Here is a 21,159-nt window from a genome sequence, read left to right on the forward strand (position 1 = left end):
GAAACATTGTTTTGTTTTTGTACTGAGCACTGTGACCATCAATGAGAAAATGATTTTTTTTAAAATCAGGTATAAGAGACTTTAAATTATCTTTGAGTGAAAGCAAATGAGCAGTAACAGCTGATGCATCATGCATATTACATGCACTGGTTGTTCCATATGAAATTGGACTTTCTTTAATATCTTTATGACAATATACAACACAAGTATGTATAGTTACCTGTGGCTTTGAACCACCAAAGTGGGCTGATTGAATTTCTCTGTGAAACTTACATATGTAATTTTCGGAAAAATCAATATGCATTAGGATTTCATTCCTTTTCAAATTTGTTTTTATATCTGAAATCATTTGGTATTGGTGTACAATGTTAGATGTATGATTAAAAAATTTGATGATATCAGAAAAAAATAATTTCACATTCTTTTTTTGTACTCTCAATATCCACTTTCATGGTTCTATGGCAAATTTTTGTTTCACCTTTAATCTTCATAGTAACTTTTTTATTAATCTATTTGGGAAGTAGCACAGGTTCATCTTGCAAGTCATTTATTTTCATTTCTTTTAATTTGCAGGCATCACATTTACGATTTAGGCAAAGTTCTCTCTGAGGATCACAAGATGTTGCTTTAAGAACTTGAGATATATTTTTTTCATTTATAATAACAAGCCTATGTAGTTTTACTATTAAAAGCTTTATGTTTTCGTGAACTTTGCATAAACATGTCTCCCGATCGGAAACTTTTGGAAATAAGATCCAAAAAGGTCGGAGTGGTCAAAAGGTTTGATAACTAAGAGTTTGATGTTGTGGGCATTCCTTTATAAACATTTTATGCAAATTATACATAGTATCATTTAATTAACGCTTCTGTTTTTTTTCTTTTCTTCTTGTAATTGTTTCTTTTTTCCCTGGGCACAAGCGACTTGCTTTGTCAGATTCTAGAAATTTCTGAACATTTAGCTGTGTTTCTTCTGTGAAATCTCTTTTTGACACAGTTTTGTAAGTTTTACTACCATAATTGCTAAGCATTTTGATTGAGGTTATTTTTTTTACCTTATTGAGTAGTCGATACTTTTTCATAATTTTACCAGACAGAACTTCTAGCATTGTCTTTTTCACTTTGTGAGATTTTTGGCTTTTAAAGTTAGTTTGTATTTGTCTGCCAATAGCTTCAGCAAACAATAATTTTCTAAACACACTGGATTTGCTTTTTCTATTCTTCACTTTTCTTAGATCTGCTGAATCTTTTTTTTATATTTTTCAAGTCTAGTATTTAATTTTTTGTTTTCTTCTAATTCCTCTATCTTCTTCTTTAGTTTATAACGGTTTTTTCTTCTTGTTTTTTTCCCTCTCAAAATTCCAGAATTCTTGTTTTCCTTGGCACTGTTACTATTATCCAATTGAGAAGAGGTGCTTGGAGGTGTATCTATAATTAATTCTTCAGTTCCTTCCAACTTTCTTTGTTTACGATATTTCCTTGCTTTTTCTTTCCAAAGTTTTCTTATTTTTCTTTTTTCACGTTCATTCATTTCTTGAACGCATTTAATTTTTTCTCTAGCCTTTCTGTAGTAGTAACGTTCTCTCTCTTTTTTCTTACTTTCTTCAAACATAAGAGGATTTTTTTTTAATTTCTGTCTAGCACGTCTCATGCTAAATTTCTTTTGTTCCCTCCTCTTTTGGATTTGAACGTCTGACTTCTTTTTACTTTTTGGTTTTGCCATTTTTTTCTACTACTAAAAGAATATATATATATATATATATATATATATATAGTATATATAAAACATTACAGAAATCATTTAAAAGAAAAACTGACAAAATGAACTTCTTTAAGAGTCGAATTTAATTTCTTTTCTATAAAAAATGCAAAACAAAATTGTCCTATATTTTGTTCAGCAAACTGAAATTTATTATGATTTTTTCTAAGGCTTTGTATTTTCCGTGGACCATGTCATCTCCTCCGTGGACATGCCACGTCCACGGAGGGGAAGTTCAGGGAGGAGACAAAAGTAAGCTTTAGAATTTTTCAGAGTTTTGATTTTAAAGTTAAAAAAATGGAATGCTTTTTTTTTAATCAAATATACTACTTTTGCTATCTAAAAATGATGTTTCAAATACAAAACAGTTTTATTTTACCTTTTGTATGATGACCACGGAGAATACACTAAGAACTTTGCCAAACCAGATTTAGACACAACAATCCAACACGTGTGCAAGAGAACTAAAGTTGACCACTAGAAAACAAAATGACTAAGTATCCTACCATTTTCCTATTATGGACTTGACTTTTGCTGCCCTCTATTATGTATTTATTAAGTTATTTTAAGTGTCCACGGAGGGAGACTTCAATCTTAGGAACAAAGTTTAAACATCTTAGAACTCTTAGCTAGTTAATACAATCAAAGATATTTAAAACCAATTTAAACAGAGTGAGACCAATTACAAATTGCTTTGTCTCACAGACTTAGGGACGTCCACGGAGGGGATTTTAAAGCAACATTTATTAAAAAATAAAACTGAAATATTAAATTTATTTAATTGTCATGCATAAAATTAATTAGTTCAAAACTTAACTAAAACACATGAAAAAAATATTAAGGAATATACTGAAGTTTTTATTATTTATTACTAAGGGACTGTAAAAGTCACCTTTTTGTGAGAATGACCCATTACTCGGTCAAAAATAAAAAAAATTCAGTTCTAAAAAAAACTGTATGCTCTAAAAGTAATACTGTTTCAATATATACTCTAAATTAACCAATAAAAAAGTTCAAACAATTGTTTTGACATCAAAAGCTAAAATTTCTATTTTCTACATAATATGCAGCAGAACGAAAAAGCTGCTAAAATAAAGAATTTTTTATGGTATTCTTTTTAAAATATGAACTGAAAAATGATTGATATATTGCATTAATTGAATAATCAAGTAGATTTTATTCCATTTCTGAAAGAAATATTGCTATTTCTAGCTTTGGAATGAGAATATAATTAGAGAAAAATAGTGACTTTAAATGAATTTTCAAAAAAAAAAAAAAAAAAAAATGCAGAATATCATTTATTTAGTACTTTAAAAACTGACATATAATATCTTATTGAAAAGCATGCAAAATACATAAAGAGAAGATAGTAATATCAGTAAAAATCTAGAGAAAAAAAAACATCAACATTCAATATCATCATCCTCATCTTCGAAACTGTGCGCAGAAGTTGAATTTTTACATGTTTCACCTAAACAATGCATGCAAAACTTGGAACATTAAAGGTCTGTGTTTTCATTGGCATCTAGTTCACAGTCTCACATAATTACTGTCAGGGCCGTATCCAGAGGGGGGGCCTGACGGGCCTGGGCCCCCCCCCCCCCCCCGAAACCCGAAATGTTTTGTACCGTAAAACAGAAGAAGGTTTTTTTTTTGAATTCCTAATGTCAGAAAAGGAAAATAACAAAGTTTTTTTTTATTCTTAATTTTGCAACTATTCAAAATTTATAATATTTTGCAGAAATACAGAAAAAGTAGCTGCAAGGCACACTTGAAATTTAGACTTTTAATTCGGACTTCCTGCTCTTTTTCCCAATTCAATTCAGGGCAGTCCAGGGTTAAAGCAGGCCCTTCGTCAGTTCGGTAGACTTCTGTGCACTTCCTCCTCTAGGGGCACAGAAATTTTGGGGCTGTCACGAATGCTTTTTTTGGGCCCTCTCCATATTGTTTACCCATATTTTCAACCCTAGGTTTAAAAATATTGGGCCCCATTTAAGCTCGGGCCCGGGCCAACAGGTGTCCCTTCTCCCCTCTGTGCACGACCCTGCCCTCCTCCCCCTAAAGCTCTTATAAAACTTGCACTGTACTGATTTCGAGCCGGGGACTCCCCAAAGGCTGGGCCCCTAGTTTCCGATTAGGCGAGTATCTTGTTACCAAGATGTGCCAAATTCAGCTCCTTGATACATCCTGAGTAAAAAATGCAAAAATCACGACTCTCGCGTTTTTGTAGCATAATTTTCAAGATCATTTTTGTGACTGATATGTTTCTTGTCTTGCATTTATTTAATGCCGAATTCAGTATCATGGAAGCTCTTTTGTTATTGCTTTTTTTTTTCTTACTTCTACTGCATACTGTTAATACCTTTAGTATAAGAAAAAAAAATACACTTACTCTACTCTTTTTCATTTTCTGCACTACTTGTGATTGAAAAAAAAAAGTTTGTTTCGAGAAATATTTCGTTGCATTTATTTTTAACTTAAAACGGGTGTGTCTTACAAAGTTATAATCATTTTGTAAGACTGTGCAATCAATTTTTGAAAAGTGTAAATAAAGAGCTTAAAATAATTTCAACTGTTTGATAGTCTTTGAAAATTATTTAAGTTTTTGAAATTCTTTGAAAAGTTCTTCAATTTTGTATCTTATCAAGAAAATAAAGTATGAACTGTCCAAATGGCCAGAATATTACTCTTTAGTTCTTATTTTCTGAATGTCTACAGCATTTCTTTTAAACTATTTTGTACAATTTTCATACTGTAGGGCATTTAATGAAAAAAAAAAAAAAAATGGGGACAGGGGAACTGATCAAAAACAAACTTCACTAAAAGGCGATATGAGCAGATGACGAAGTGCTTCTCTTTTCTCCTCTCTCGTTTTTCCTCTCTGTCCATTAAGTTCCATGATTTGTCGAGCAAGCAATTTTTATTTTGTTTGATCTTGATTTGCAAAAGAATTTAAAAGATTTTGTGTGCCTAGTTTTTTTTCATATTTTTGTCGTCTCAATAACCTAATATAAGGCCTCAAAATACAGATTTTTTTTCTGAAAATTTTTCGGGGGAAAACCCCTGGACCCCCTGAAATTATGGATGTTCTACATCAGACTTAAAGGGACACTCTCCTGTTATCCTTACCACTACAAAGTGACTAAGAAAAATAATAAGAAATTAAAATAAAAACGTCCAAACAGTGGAATCATTAAAAATCGAGACGAAAAGTCTTCTATGTTAACATTTTTATGCGTTTGTTTTGTCTATATATACTATATGAGTGAGTGTGTGTTAGGGCAATATGCTAATCCGGGCCCCTCCCGAAAAAAATTTCTGGATACGGCCTTGATTACTGTTAATTTGTAATCACAAAACATTAAATGAAGAATTCCTGTGTAAGCTTCGGGAAGTGAGCAAGGGTTGTGAACGGTCCACCTCCTTTCATAACACATCCCCATTTAATTGAATTCATGTTTTTCTTAAGCGACTGTTGTACGATTGGATAAACACAAAATGGATGCTGTGAAAAAACTGCACTTGTGGGTGGAAGTGTTGCCAAGTTTTAAATTTTGAAGATGGAGTTTTGTTTACTTAATTATTATAGCAGTTGGTTGCATCGTAAGATGCCTGGAGAATTAAGTGTTACTCCCACCAAAAAGATGTTTCAGCAACACTTCTACCATCTGGGTGACCTTTTCTGGATGGATCAAGCTGAAAACTACTGAGCTGTGAGATCAGAGAAGGCAGTTTAAGATTTTCCTTTAGCAACTTAAAAGCTCAAGATTTACTCTTTCTGAATATAGCTGACATGGAGTCGGAGTCACATCCTGTGGCTGTATGGAGCAAAAGAAGAGAATTCTTCAAGGGACAGAAGGCTTCTTGTACTTTTAATATATTGTAACATTTTTCTCTGTATTAAATTGGTTTGAAGGTAAAAATACAGAGATGTTCCAGACATACCTCTTTCACTTAGAATCGAGAGCAGACCTGTATCTGTACCTATTACTGCGACTGGTCTGGAGCTATTCTGGCATGTTGTTATCGCAATTGAGCAAATTAATACATTGGCTTCCCTATCCACTTGTACAGCAGCCATTCCTCCTAATCGAAAGTATTCCATTATAATTTGAACTAATTTTGATTTGTTCTCAGAATTCCGCAAAAAGTTAGTCTATAAAGTCGTTCCCACTACATTTTCTTTAAAAAGCAGTAGTCTGAGACATTTTCGACATCACACTTGTTTCTTCCCAATGGTAGTTGGTAATGCATCAGCGTATCTATTAAAAACCGCTGCTTCACATAAAAGAAGTTTTTTCTGAAGACACCTGAAGTATTTGAGGAATATGTTTTTTTATTATATGTGTGATTCTTCACATGCCAATCCGTGCATAAGAAATCCTTCATCTTTAATGGATAAAGAGATTGGTGGTGTTTGGCTTAACAAAAGGCTCTACTAATTCAATAATAGCTGCCACGTTTGCGTTTTTATCCTTTCCCAGAGAAACCCAACCAAAAAGCGAGGGTAGTTGAGGGGCTAATTTATATTTGAGATATCTCGTAAATTATGGTTTGATTTAAAAACAGCAGCATCCTGGTCACAAACTGTGGAAGACTCAACAGAACAATCATTTCTTAGTAATAACTGCCTTTTCCTTCTGAAGTTTAACTTCCCCAAAAGAACTTCCTAAAGTTGAAGGTAGTGATCTTTCACCTACATTTTTTCCATTGTCACATAATATGGAAACATTTAAAAAAAAAAAAAAAAAACACATTTTTGAGTAACTATTTGCAACCTAAAATGTAAAAAAAAAAAAAAAAAAAAAAAAAATTGAGATAACAATGATCTTTTTAATAAAAAGAAAAAAAGTTTTGAACGATTTTTGACGAATTTCTATTAATTACAGTGATTTTTTTTTCTTTTTAAATTCATTTAATATTACAAAAGGAATTTGGAGCCACTTTACGATTCATGGTAGTTTCAAACAGCTAAACAGATCAGCATTGAATTTTCACACCGAAAATTTTGCATTTCAGACAAAAAACAAAATTTGCAAATCATATATATTTATAATTTTTTATGGGGAAACGTCGGTAAAACACAAGCACCAATTCAAACATACATAGCATTTTTTTTTTAAACTGAAAAATAATAACTATTGACTGATGTATGAGGGAAAATATTTAAAAAAAAAATACCTCAAAAATTTTTTAAAAATATTTATTTTAGTAGCTTATGTGTTCTGCTTCATGTTACATAGAACACAGAAATTTCAGTTTTTGATGTCAAAAACAAACGTTAGAAAATTTTTATTGGTTATTTTAAGTTTTGCATTGAAACAATCTTACTTCTAGAGCCTACTGTTTTTCAGAACTGAAAAATTTTCATTTTTGACCTTATAAGAAAAACAAAAAGTGCTGCTAAGCGGCCATTTTTGATCCGCTATTTCGAATAGAAGCTCACATGGAAACTTAGGGGACTTTTCAGCATTTCTTCTACACATGTTCAGGAACTAATCCTGAAAAATTCAGTTAATTATAAATTTGTGGCGCATCGACCCTATTTTTGGCCTAAATTTACTGGGCTAATATTGCTTTACATGAAATGCTTATTTGGTCCCACAAATTATCAATCATTTAATAATTTATCAGATAAGATGAAATCAGTTTGACATGAGATAATATTATAGTCCCAGTAGCTGGTTTAAAGGTAAGCGGACTATCCGGCCGCGTAAGGCCCCTTGATGGTGCAAGCAGGAATCAAAGTCGTCTTATATTTCTTATAAATCCTACATTTCCAAAAAATATCTTTTATTTTTGGTACCCCAGATGATGTCTACACCTTATGCATAATGAATTATGCGACCTTTCATGGAAAGTTATGCTCTTCTTCATCAAAAAAGAAGCTCTTAAAGGAAAAACTGGTGAAAATTTACTTGAGTTAGATCTAATAAAAGATTTGAAATTTCGTGTTGAGAAAACATTGCCCTGATAGCCCCAAATGTACCCCAAAAACATTTCTTCAAATTAAAAAATATTAAAGTATCCTGCACTTAGTCTAAAAGTTAACTTTCTTCAAAACAGTATTTTTTTTCTATATATTTAAAAAAAAAAACATTGGTAAATTTTCGGAAATTATAAAGCTGAAAAATATAAACAAAAAAGTAGGTAATTAGCATTAAGTAGAAGATTTTGGTCTCGTGCAATATTTACGTCTCCCACAGAGTACACAAACATATGGGTTTTTTCATGTTTCTGTTAAAGTTTTCATTTTAAATAATTATTTCTTTGTTATTCATTTGCAAATGTTGATTTAAATATGTGTTCGCTAATAATTTTTAAAATAGATTTTTAATATAAATTTATGCATTATATTTTTAAAAATTTTATAGAAAAAAATCAAATTTTTGAAAAAAGGCCTCCTGCTGTATACTTTAATATTTTTTAGTTTCTATAAATGTTTTTGTGGTACATATGGGGCTATAGGGGCAACGTTTTATCAACATGAAATTTCGAATTTCCCTCAAAAAAATGTATCGATTCAGCCTAGTACTTAAGTGCTGGTTCACAATTTCAGACGCAAGTCGGCATGAGTTGACGTTGTTAAAATTATTTGAATTTTTACAGTTATTTTGACATAAAAGGAAAAAACATAAGAGGGTGTACGACTTGAAAAAACAATTTTCGTTCTTTTTGGGGATACACTCAAATGTAGATCAATGACAAAGATATTCCTAAGAATGTTGCAGATAACCCCCTCAACAAGTATTGGAATTTCATCTTTAACCTGAAGGTTGAAAAGCTGCACTACCCTAATTTGACCAAACTTGTTAAGGCTGTCCTGACTTTCTCTCATGGCCAAAGTTCCAAATCCAGGCTTAACAAAAAAATTGTGACTAGTGAGAATTGACAAACCATACACGAGTTTAGACACAATTGTTGCTCTCAGCGTGATAAAAGACTCGGTAAAACACTGTGAAAAATGTTGATGTAATTTTAAAAATGATGCAGTTGTGCAAAGCAGCCCACTTGAAATATAAGGAACAGAAAGAAAAAAAAATCTGGAAGAAATAAGCAGAAGGAAAATTATAAAACTTAAATCGAATGATGTTGAAAATCTTCTTGAGGTAAACTGAAAGGATTTAAGTAAAGCATTAATTCTGCTCAGGCAATGATGGATGAGGGGGATACAAAATTAAAAATTAGGACTTGAATGTAAATGCATGGTTGACATTGAGGCTGGGCAAACCGTAATATTTGCTGTTAATAAAAAATTTAAAGGCTGCTCAGAAAGAGTCAAGCAGTTCTATATAATTTGTTGCTGAATCATTTTGATTTTTAATTGAAATAAATTATTTCCCATAATATTATTTATCCTTTATATTTATTTTTTTTCTGTGAGAAATTTAAATTTTTATATTCTGACAATAAAGAATCAATAAGGTCTAAAAATTTTTGTGTACATATTTTTTCATCCGTGGCACTAAAAGGTAACTTTGTTTTATGATGTGTATGCAAAATTTAATCAATTTTTTGGTGTCCTATAAATCCTATATTTTCCCATAATGTATCCTATATTTTTTTCAAAAAATGTCCTATATTATAGAAAGGACAAAATTTGACAAAAAAGATATATATCTGATAACGATGAAAATACTTGATGATATATTCTCAACCATTGCTTGGATATCTTCACCAACACCTTTCTATTCAGAAACAACAGCGTGATGATCATCGAGTGCTAGGTAGATGTCAAGATTTAACTACTTTAGGGTCAATTTCAATTATCTAAAAGGGTTAGGAATGCTTTAAGAACATTATGTATTTTTCTTGTGCTCGAGTCTATGTTCAAACCTGCTTTCTCTCCCCGGAAGCTGTTAAAGCTCCCTATCCGTATTTTCTATTCATGCGGCAACTGATCAGTTATCAGGATATTGATCCAGAAATCAGTAAAGTTACTCTCAAAAATGTTTCAAATCATAGCTTAAATTTGGCTCATAAAACTATGCTCTTTTCTTATTAGATGATATTATTCCAACTACAGTTAAGACATATATGAAATACACCGCCAGCTCAATCAATTCCAGCCGAGGACTGCAGTTTTGTGCTTATTAGCACTCATCAGCCCGGCATAGGAGTGACTGAGCTGGAAGTGGAAAAGGCTGGTCAGTGCTAATTCTGTATTAGTTACCACTTTGTTTGGCACTCTATATTTCTTTAAGAGATTTTCCATATCCAGCTCAGTTACTCCTATGCCGGGCTGATGAGTGCTAATAAGCACGAAACTGCAGTCCTCGGCTGGAATTGACTGAGCTGGCTGTGTATTTCATGTATTTCTGCCTTAGCCCTGGCTATAGGGAGGCAATTTTTTGAATACGGTTGAGAGAATGATGCAAATTATACTAGAAGCTGATAAAAATTTTGTAATACCTGTTACTAATATTTCTTTACCCGATTTTCTATCAGTTCCGATTTCCTTAACAAAGGCTTCAACCTGGAAGGATGAATTTGTATATTATAAGAGGAATAAAAAAAACCTGACAAAACAATTTTTGTGAATGATGCTGTAGAAAGAGGTGTAATATTAATTCAGGAACACAATAATATTCTCACAGAAGATGAAAGTGAAGAAAAAAAAATTGTTTCACACATCGTTGCTGAAGACTGTAAAAACTGCCCTACTGATACTAAATCCTCACTTGTGAAAAAAAAATGTTCAACATTGGTTTATTTTACTACGTTTTGATTCTATACAAATTATTAGTCCTAATAAAATGTATTTATTCTCTAGAAATTGTTCTGATGTTAAAGAAAAATGCAACTTTTTAAAAATGTTTACTAGATTTCTAGGACTGACTGAACTTCAAGGCATTTGAGGCACCCCTAAAAATTGTCCGATTGAAGGGAAATTCTGCACAGGCTGTTCTTTCGTCCATTGGAACAAGATAAGATGGTGGGAGCAATTAAATTTTAACCTAGTGTACATTTTTGTGCAAACCTACTTTGGTTCCGATATTTTCTAAGTTGCAAAAAAAAAAAAAAAAAAAAAATTCTCACACAAAATCTGGTAAATGTGGAAATCAGTTAATGCGAAATATTTTGGCGTCTCCGTCGATTTCGTGTTAAAGAAGGTTTGACTGTATTTACATATAACAAGGAGTGGTTTCTATTGGAGTGGTTGCCAAATTGGCAGGTCTGGCTATGCCCCTGATGGTTTTATGCTGATTTTGTACACCCCCACCTCCTTTTTTGAAATGAAAACTTGCAAGTAGAGGGGGGAGCCAGAGTTATGTATTAGCACTCTCTGAAATATTGTCACCTTATTTTTGGAGGTTTGAAAAATTTAGACAAAAGGAATAAATTCTAGTAAATTGAGTACTAGATAGATTTGTTTATTTTGGTATACAGTGAAATTCTGTTAAACAAATAACAATGCAACGAAATTTCCGTTTCAATGAAATACATTTGCAGTCCCGATTTAACTGACATTATATTATTTGAATTCCATTACAATGAAATTCTCGTTACAACGAACAGAATTTGCGGTCCCTTGAAGTTCGTTGTGGCGGGATTTTACTGTATATTCAATGGTATAAAACATTGTATTACTGTCCTAAATCTGGACGTATGAAAAATAGTACACCTGTTCATCATGCACCACAAATTGTACTTGTTATATAAAATTTCTACTTCATCAATTAAAATAGTTAATGTGATTAATTTTGCTTTCTTGCAGGTGAAACACTTTCCTGATAAAGGCCGTGGCATTATAACAACCAGAGCTTTAATGTGTGGTCAGTTTGTGATGGAGTATCACGGAGAATTGATAGATTACCGAGAAGCCAAAAGGCGAGAAATGCTTTATGCAGAGAAAAATGTCGGATGCTACATGTATTATTTTAAACTAAACAAATGCTATTGGTAAGAGTTATAATTCAGCCCTTGAATGTCACTCAAAAAACTGTTTTTAAGGTTGACTAGTTAATAAGGAGGTTGGTCACATTATGTTTAATGATGTCAGTAGTAGGGTTTGCATGTCCCCCCCCCCCAATGGTAGAAAAAAAATGATAAAAACCCTCCTGGTACAAACAGATATGCTTGTTTTATTCAAGGGATAGTAGTATTTTTTTGACTTGAATTTAATACCCAGTTCTCCCCTGAGCCCTTTTTTCAAAGAACAAATCCAGAAAATATTGGAAACCCCTTTATTGGTTGGGTAAAGGTCAAGATTCAGGAAATTTCTAAGTGGCCAGTGGCCAACAGACCCAAAAAACTTGGTGCCCACCACTGTCGTCGAGTTTTGAAGTACAAAATGGGAGAGGAGTTTTTACTACATTCATGAAGAAATAAATAAATAGAACTTTACAGAATTACATTTTAAAAGCTATAAACATACTTTTTTTTTTCTTCAAAATAAATAGATAAATAAATAAATGAAAAGTTGACAGAAAACTGAATTTTAAATGAAATTTACAAAAAATACAATTTTGCTGATGAAATTTCACTTTTCCAGAAAATAACTAATTAAAAAAAAAAAAAACATTATTTCAGGCCCTTTTTATGTTATTTTCAGTAGCTTGCACTGAGATAGGCATCCAATGCTGTTTTTGCAAACTTAGGCAATGAAATTGCCTTGTCTGCTTCCAACTTACGAATGACCAAACATGGCGACTACGCGAAACATTTAAGATATGAAAGTATATAATTTTAATAATCAAAAACTCTCAAAAAACCTTACCCCTTTAGTTATGCAAAAAGCTTTGATGTACATTTTTCTGCGTAACTTTGTTGTAAATATGGATGTGTTAGGAGAACCTCTCAATAATTTCAAAATTTATTTACTTTGTTCTTTAAATTCATATTTATTGCATATACAGTAGACTATCAATTATCCCCAAGTCATTTAACAATCAGGAACATGTATTTTCGCAGCAAGAAGCAAAAAACAATGGCTGATTTTTTTCTCGAAAAAATTGTAAAGTTAAATAAAACAAAAACAACTATAGGTTTATTTATTATTTACACTTTCTTCATTGTACATGCCCTTGGTTTTATTGATGTTAAGTTCTGTTTTACAAAAATACAGAACATTTTTACTGCTCTGCAAAAATGTTTTCATTATATAAAGTATATGTATCAATACAGTCATGTTTTTGAGGAAGAATATTTTTTACCTTTATTTCCTTCATTTTGCGGTTTATCCGCAATTTTTATTATCCGTGGCACTTGTACCACCTGATTCCACGGATAATCAAGAGTTTACTGTATGTTGTTCTCTGAATCCTCTTACTTTAAAGCAGTCTGTTTTCACTTACATTATGAAATTTTAATTAATAGTATTGATGCAACTGAAGAGTCGGACAGGCTGGGCCGTCTCATCAATCACAGCAAAAGAGGGAACCTGAAAACACGTATTATTTTTGTCAAAGATCAGCCTCGCTTGGGATTTTTCGCCTGTCGAGATGTCCGAGCGGGCGAAGAGCTTAGCTATGACTATGGGGATCGCAGCAAATTGTCTCTACAGTTTCATCCATGGTTAGCAGCCTAAAATGTTCTCATTTCACGTATTTATTACTCATTTTTTAATGCTATGCACTTCAACCATCTCATTTAGAATGCATTTCCTTTTGAATATTAATGTATGCAAAAGTCAAAATGTTACACTCACTTTTTTATTATTAAACTAATTATAAATAATCTTGGGTACTTGATTATATTTATACAACATTTTCTTAAGAAAATCTGTATGATGGGTTTTATAAATCAAAATATTGTAGATTATTTATTTTTTTTCCCCTTTATCAAGTATATATTCTACTTGATATATACCCAATATGACAATAAAATTCTTTGGTCCCCGCTTATTTGCATATAACATGAAATAAACTGTCCTGTTTAATATATTCTTTACAGTTATCCTTTAGTTTCTGATGATGCACTCGCCAATCGTAACATTTATTACTGAATTAAGCATTTCTAATGTATTAATAAAACTGTAAGTGAATACTAGGAAAAATAAGTTACTCATAAATTTATTTAAGAAAAACATCAACCCTGAAAATTGTCAGTTTTGTGATGTTTATAATGCTAAATTCATTAAAAATGGTATGATTCATTAAGCTTTATCATGTATTGGTGAGTTGAAACTCTTTTAAATGTTTTTCTCTAGAATGATTTTTTCTTTATTTTCCCTTCCTTTCTCAATTATTATTCACTTTAAATATCCGAGAAAGAAAGAGAATCCCATTCTTCCACTTCTTGCTTTAAAATTGTCTTAGCTGACATTTGAATGTTAAACTCTTATGCCCCCTTACAGTTAAGTCACATAATCCATAATGGCTTACCCTTTTCTATCAAGCAACATGTTTCCTTTCTGAGAAATAGATCAAATGCTATTTAGTGTGTCTTACTTCTTTCCTGTTCTATTGCATATAAGTTAACTTTTTATTTCAACATAAATGTTTCAAACTCTGCTTGATTAAATTAGTTCTTCTAGCAACTACACAATCACATATTCCACAAAAAACAATCAACTGTTAGATGCTTCTGGGATGTGAATTTTAATAAAATACTCTGACAAGTTCTGCTTTGTGAAATACAATTTTAACAATACTGTAATTTCTTGCACATTATCTGCTTTTTTCTCCTAAACGTCAAAAAGTATTTAATGTCAATTTACAGCATGATTCACCAATAGACTGCTTCATTGCGTGTAGGGATGTTTATTGTTTCATGTAGCCTGAATTTGCCTTTTGCGCCTGGTTTTCCAAATTGAGTGCCGCGAAGCGTACATTGTATCAATCTATATGTACAGTGGCTCCCAAAAGTGTTCGTACACTTTGAAATTTTTTAGTAAAATCAAAATAACTCAAAACTGAATTCGAATATAAAGTCCAATATTTTTTCACATCATTCCTATGTCATTCTAAATATAACCCATTGGTTTTTTTAAAAATATTGACGGATCTTCTTTTTGAAATGGGTCAGAAAACGAAGAGACAGAGAAATAACATGCCACAAAAGTCATCGTACACTCAAATATTTTCGAATAAATTCATGATTAAAATTATCATATGCCATTTTATTAATATTTTTGCATTGTGTTGACCCTTATAAGTCATTTGGCTTTAATTTTTTGTTTATTTATTCCTTAATAAATTGCTTATTACTGTAAAATGGCTGGTATTTGTAAAAAACCGCAAACGCCATTCTAAATTTGAATTTTTTTTCCCACAGTAGTGGTAAATTGGTTTGAAATGTCTCTAAATTAGTTAATTTATTTGTTTGTATAGTAAAGTGCTTGGTAAAATGCTTTAAAGAAAGGAATCGGACCGAAAGCAAGGTAAGAAAAGGTCAACCAGCAAAGTTGACAAAACGTGATTGTAGATTTAAAGTTAAAAAATTTATGAAAAATACACATTTGAGGGCTGTAAAAGTTTCTGCAGAGTTAAATGAAACATTTTACATTTAATTTTCACCTAAAATTGTTCGCCAAGTTCTTTGATTAGCTGAATTAAATGGGACCTCTTCCCGCAGAAATTTTCTTGGTCGTGCGAAAAACAGAAAGCTTACGCTTTTCGTCCCAAAATTAATGATAAATAAGCTAAAAACAGTTTAGAATCATGTCTTACTTACAGATAAAAATTAATTCAACATTTTTGGTTAAATTGTTGTACAACTGTAAGTAGAAGAAAAAGTTACGAACTTAATCTTAAGAACTTAGTTGGATCAGTTAATCAGGACGGTGAAGGTGTTTTAGTGTGAGGGTGCAAATCAGCATCAGTACTCGGTAGTTTGTAATTTTTTGATGAAATAATGAATCATGCTGTTCCTTTAAATATTTTGAAAACCAATTTTGAACTCCTAGCCAAAAATTTGGTTATTGGAAACAACTTTGTTTTTTATCAAGATAACGATAAGAAGCACACGGTTTTCAACGTTTGCATCTAGTGCCTCAAAAATTGTCCTTAAGTTTAGAAAATACCCCCTCAATCTCCAGATTGTAACTTAATGTAACGTATTTAGAGATATCTGGAGGCTAGATTACGAAAATAGGGCTTTAAAACGAAAATAGAGCTAGAAATAGTGATACTCAAAGTGTGGTAGAACACTTACTCAGAAATTACGGTAAAAAAAGAAAGAAAAAGAATGAAATCTATTCCCAGACATTTAAAAGGTGTTATGAATACTGTATGATATTCTATTAATTAACAACTTAATCAAAAGTTAGATTATTTAATAATATATAGACATTTTATAAAGTGTACAAAGACTTTTGTAAGATAAAATTTCCAGCACTTTTCGGTTTTTGATTTTTAAAAAAATTAAGTTTTAATATTTTTTAAAAACTTTTCATGCATTTTTGTTAAAAATTGATCATAGATCTTAAAATTAAATACCTATTCCGAAATATTCATTCTAGCCAATGATTTGGGGCCTATTTCGTTGAAAGTCGTAGGTGTACGAAGACTTTTGGAAGCCACTGTATAACTATGGTAAGTTGAAACAGTGTAACATTGCTACACCTGTTGCAGATTTTTGAGGAGGTCTGCAAATTATTTCTTAATTGGAAAGATTTTTTTTTCGCTTTCTGCACGAATTTCCCAAATTTAAAAGCAGGAAAATCAAGTTCTAAGTGAAAAAAGAAAAGACAAAAGGCATTTAAATCTGTTCAGGAGTCCTTAGTTGTTAAAAGGTCAAAAGAATTTGTTCCTGCAGCTACTGGTGCCTCAGTCTTCTATTCTATTTTGAAGCTTTTTTGTCTTTGTTTTACTCGTAATTTTTAAATTTAGCATTTTATTTTCAAGCTTTCCTTTTTGCTGCTTCATAGTAAGTATAACAACTAATCAAATGCTGATCTACTTTGCATACTAAATTTGGGTTTTTAATGTTCATTGTAGACTACTGAAAAAAAAATTTGCTACTGGGTGTGTAACAGAGACAGAATAGGGTGCAACGAATCAGAAAAGTTTGGAAATCGGTTTTATGCAATTCAGGCTACCTAAAATGAACAATCCTACAGGCAACTTTTGCACTACCCATTTGTACTGGTTACTTTGCCTTTGTCTTTAAGTAATTAGCATATTATGATCAGGATTTCAAGGAGACTTGTTTAGAGTAATTTTGATTATAGCTTAAACATTACTACTTTAGGTTTTTAATTCAGTTGCTGAAATTTTGTGTTAAATTAAATTAACTTTGTTTTTTTACCATATTATCTGCAGATTATATGCTGCTGCGGATAATACGTAGGAAATTACGGTAGTTTTAATTGATTTAAAATTTCAACAATAGTAGATTTTGTAATATAACTACCTAAAAGATGCATTTTATTTCAAAGTTAAAAATCAAAAGAAAAAGTTGATAATTTATAAATTACAAGCTATGAAAACATAAAAAATATACTAGAAGAGTGAAAAGAAAATGTGGGAAGGCATATTGTCGCCTCAGAGCAACAGTAGGATATCTTAGTGTTATTCCTGGGATTAATGTCTAAGTGTTGCTTTGAGGACACAATATGTTTTCTTTTCACAACACATTTTAGACAAGCATATGTTTGTCCACAATTCTGCAATGAAATTTATTAAAGAAACCTTTCAGCTTCTGCAAGAGAAGAAAAGAATAAAGATAAGCAATTTTATTATCAACTCATTCAAATTTGATTAAGGTAATAACAATCAGAAAAAAGTTTAAAAAAAAAAAAGTTTTAACTTTTCAAAATTTTTATCAGTTATTTTACTATAAATGTTAAGTAAATCCAATGAATAATTGAAGCTTTTTTTTTAAAAAAAATCATATATTAAAGAGGACAAGGGAATAAAAAATAACTTTTTAATTTGAAAGAATCAACATCAGTGATAATCAAGTTATGTACAATAGCAATTGGTTTAGTTTATAACAAGGTTTCAAAGCAGCTACGTAAGAGCACAGTTGGTACATCATTTTATTTGCTAATTCATTAGGGTGGCTCAAAAATACATGTAAAAAAAAAAAAATTTCTCCTAGATAACAGGACACCCCTCAATATTTTTAGACTTGTGAATAGTAATATATTGGAAGAATTCTAGCTTCCTATTTCGTCTGAAAGAGGGTGCTCAACCCACTCCCCCAAACTTCATTAGTATGACGAAGGGGGGTTAAAAAAATACATTGAACTGAAAAAACAATGCCACATATTATAACATGCACGAGTAATATGCATAGACATTGCAATAAAATAATTTACAAAAAAAAAAAGCTAGGGAAATTAAATGTTTCTAAATTTGTGACTATTTCTATGCTACGGCTAAAGTTAAATTAAGGGGTCATTGAGCACTCTCTTAAAATTTGAGCAAGAAGCTAAAACTTTTACAGCATAATACTATTAGTAAGTCAAAAAAAAAAAAAAAATAGGGCGTGTCCTGGACTCTAGCTAAAAAAAAAAGTTTTTTTTAACCACCCTACAATTTATATTTAACTTATATAAAGCCAACAATAAACATTGACATTTTTTGCTTCCTAAGAACTTAAGCATGCTGTAATTTACACTATTTTATTAGTGTTAAAACAGAGAAAAAACAATAGGTAATTTGAAATTACCTTTGTTACATTTGGGTCTTTGTCTTTAGACAATAGAATTGAAAAATTTAGTTGAAGAGTTTTTACAAGTAAAACAACAATTTAAAAAAGATTCACAATTTATAATCCTTTGAACTAAGTAAAGACAAATTGTAAATGCATATGTACTCACTCTCATGTGTTAAAATATTGAAATGCACATTTTAAAACATATCAATTTGATAAAGAAAAAATACTGATTTGTGGATTTCAATATCATCATGTGATAAAATATTGAAACACACATTTTAAAACATATCAATTTGATAAAAGAAAAAAAATTCTAATTTGTGGCTTTCAATTGAAATTTTTTGTGTTAAAATACATTGCATACAACATTTTCTTGCTTAAAAATTAAGAAGTTTCGTCATATAACTGAAACTAAAAGCAGTATTTTTTCATTTCATTTTTACTGAAAAAAAAAAGTAAGAAAATAATGTGTCAGAAAAAGTTTTTCTTCGTAATAAGTCATGCCTCTTTCCTGTGCTTTAAAAGATTTTTAGGCAAGTTTTCTTCAAATTATAATCTACATTGAACTGTTACGAAATATTTAAACATGTCACATCCCTAAGGAAATGCGAAGAATGACAGCGTCATTTGCAAGTTTTAGAGGATTGCAACTGAATTATTATTCTTAAGAAAGCAAGTTTCTCCACAATAATTGAGCACCATAAATGTAGGAAAAAGAGGGAAATATTTTTGGAAATGTGGAGAAAAAATACTAAATGAAGAATGTACTTCGCTATATTTGGAGAATATCTTATAAAGAAATTCTTATTTTCTCTCAAAAAAAAAAAAAAAAAAAAAAAAATAGAAGGTCCAACTGTAGTTTGAAGTTAGTAATGATTATATCATTGATGAACTTAACAAAATTAATCATTTAAGAAAAGTTTTTCGCAAAAACTTACAACTTATCACTTTACGTAAAATTTACATAATACTGAATTTTATTAATTTTTTTTTTCTAGTACAAAAATGTAATTTTAAAATCTTATCTAAAACACACGAAAAAATATAAATACAATTTTATACATACAATGCACTTGTTTTATGAGGGTTCAAAGCCTTTGAAACAAAATTAAAAACTTACACATTAACATACAAGAAGATAGGAGTGTTGGAAATACTGCACTGAAGCAATTTTGAACACATACATTTGTAATTCATAGTTTATTTTTTTAGAGGGCTCTTGATCTTCACTGGGATTAATGAATTAATTGACTAGGAACAGCCTAGATGAGCCCAGAGCCTGTTGCTGTTCTTCATTTTTGTATTTGTATTGATTTTTCAAGTTTCAGTGAAGTTTAAAAAAGCATAGTAACTAAACACATTATTCAAGCATAAGGCACAAAAGGAAAAACATAAATATCACCAGATTATTTTTTTGTTCCAAAATACAAGCATTTTTTAGTTGTACACAAAATAATCAAATAAAAATTTCTAAGACTCTGAACAATGCATAATATATTTAATTTACAAATCTTTGGCATTATGTATTAAATAAAAAAATAGGCACACAATTTCATATGTACAAAGTGAATGCCATATCATCTAAAATTGTCAAGTCCCAACTCTTTTTGTAAGAATTTCAACCTATGTACATATTCTGAAAGTTGGCTTTTTGTAGGAGAATTTTGCTGCATTTTCATCTCTGAACTGAAAATTTAAAAAATATGATGAGCATTACAAACATTGCTAAAACTGAGCTGCTACAACTATAAATGTAATCTATTTTTATCAAAAAAAAAAAAAAAAAAAACTTAATTAAGCATTATACAGACAAGGTCATGTGAAAATGATTTGATGTTTATGCACTTGTTTAGCATTTAAAGGAGCTCAAATAAGCTAATTGTTAGATTCAAATAAAAAAAAAAAATTTTTTTTTGAGTAGTCTCCATTTGAGAATCCCATAAGGTTATCGTGGAACATTAGACAAACTCTGGAAGAACATGTACTTCAAGAACACAAATTTTAAAGCTGTGGGCCTTCCTCCGAATTACATGGTTTTAAACAACATGGTTTTTGATTAATTCTTTTGATAAATAATAATAATATAAATATAATACTAGCATTCCGGTGAAATATGGCATAAAAAACTGGGATGAATCGCAACCGCAGACTTTAAGATTCCTTCCATTTTAAAGAAATAAAATGAGAAAAGTTCATTTTTTTTGGCAATTTTAGTTTTTAGCTTCGTGAAATAAATCAACTCACAATGTAAAAAATCATTTTTTCAATCAATCATTAATCTTTAGCTCTGAAAAGTGAAGGGGGAGTTGTCCACTCGTACGAGCCGCGTATGCTTGAAAAGGAATCCTATTTGTTCAAGTCTCGAATAATACAGTTTCAAAGAACACAGAACAAACAGATTGTGTTCTTTGGGGGTTACCTGTACCCAGTGTTGAATCTAGGGGGAGCAAGCCAGGGGACTGTAGCCCCAAGAGGCAACTGCTGGGGGGGGGGAGAATAAATACTACTCCTGTGTGTCTTTTTGAAAATAGGGGTAAAAAACCTTGACGAAAATGGGCAAGGGCGGCAGGTTCAAGGTTTTTGCCCTAGTTCCAAAAAATTATAGATCTGGCACAGCCGTATCTATAATTTTTTGTTTGTGAGATTGGGCAAGATGCATTTCACCCAATGGTTTAAAGTTGAAAAGATAAACAGTCAATTAGCGATAACTTGAATCTAAAGGAAACGACAAAAAACTTCGACTTATCGGAAGTTCGACTTACCACTATTTTTGGTTTTCAACATTTTAATATTAAAAACCATCAAATATTTTAATTAATATGAACATATAACAGACAAAATTACAGAACTTAAAG

The 21,159-nt window shown here is 30.9% G+C and overlaps 2 protein-coding genes across 5 annotated transcripts in view; one reads left to right on the forward strand and one right to left on the reverse strand.

The window, feature by feature from the left end:
- Positions 1-17,974, forward strand: part of LOC129226092 (N-lysine methyltransferase KMT5A-A-like) — a 114,375-nt gene extending 96,401 nt beyond the window's left edge. For all 4 annotated transcript variants that reach the window (XM_054860683.1, XM_054860684.1, XM_054860685.1 and 1 more), the window contains exons 5-6: positions 11,475-11,659; positions 13,076-17,974. In XM_054860683.1, coding sequence (XP_054716658.1) covers positions 11,475-11,659; positions 13,076-13,286 — 396 coding nt within the window. In that variant the 3' untranslated portion in view covers positions 13,287-17,974. The remainder of the gene's footprint in view (positions 1-11,474; positions 11,660-13,075) is intronic.
- Positions 17,975-18,120: 146 nt separating this feature from the next.
- LOC129226818 (A-kinase anchor protein 9-like) overlaps positions 18,121-21,159 on the reverse strand; it is a 145,660-nt gene continuing 142,621 nt past the window's right edge. Inside the window, exon 29 of the mRNA XM_054861445.1 lies at positions 18,121-19,990. Coding sequence (XP_054717420.1) covers positions 19,882-19,990 — 109 coding nt within the window. The 3' untranslated portion in view covers positions 18,121-19,881. The remainder of the gene's footprint in view (positions 19,991-21,159) is intronic.

Source organism: Uloborus diversus, chromosome 7 (genome assembly GCF_026930045.1).
Source record: "Uloborus diversus isolate 005 chromosome 7, Udiv.v.3.1, whole genome shotgun sequence".
NCBI classification, from domain to species: domain Eukaryota; kingdom Metazoa; phylum Arthropoda; class Arachnida; order Araneae; family Uloboridae; genus Uloborus; species Uloborus diversus.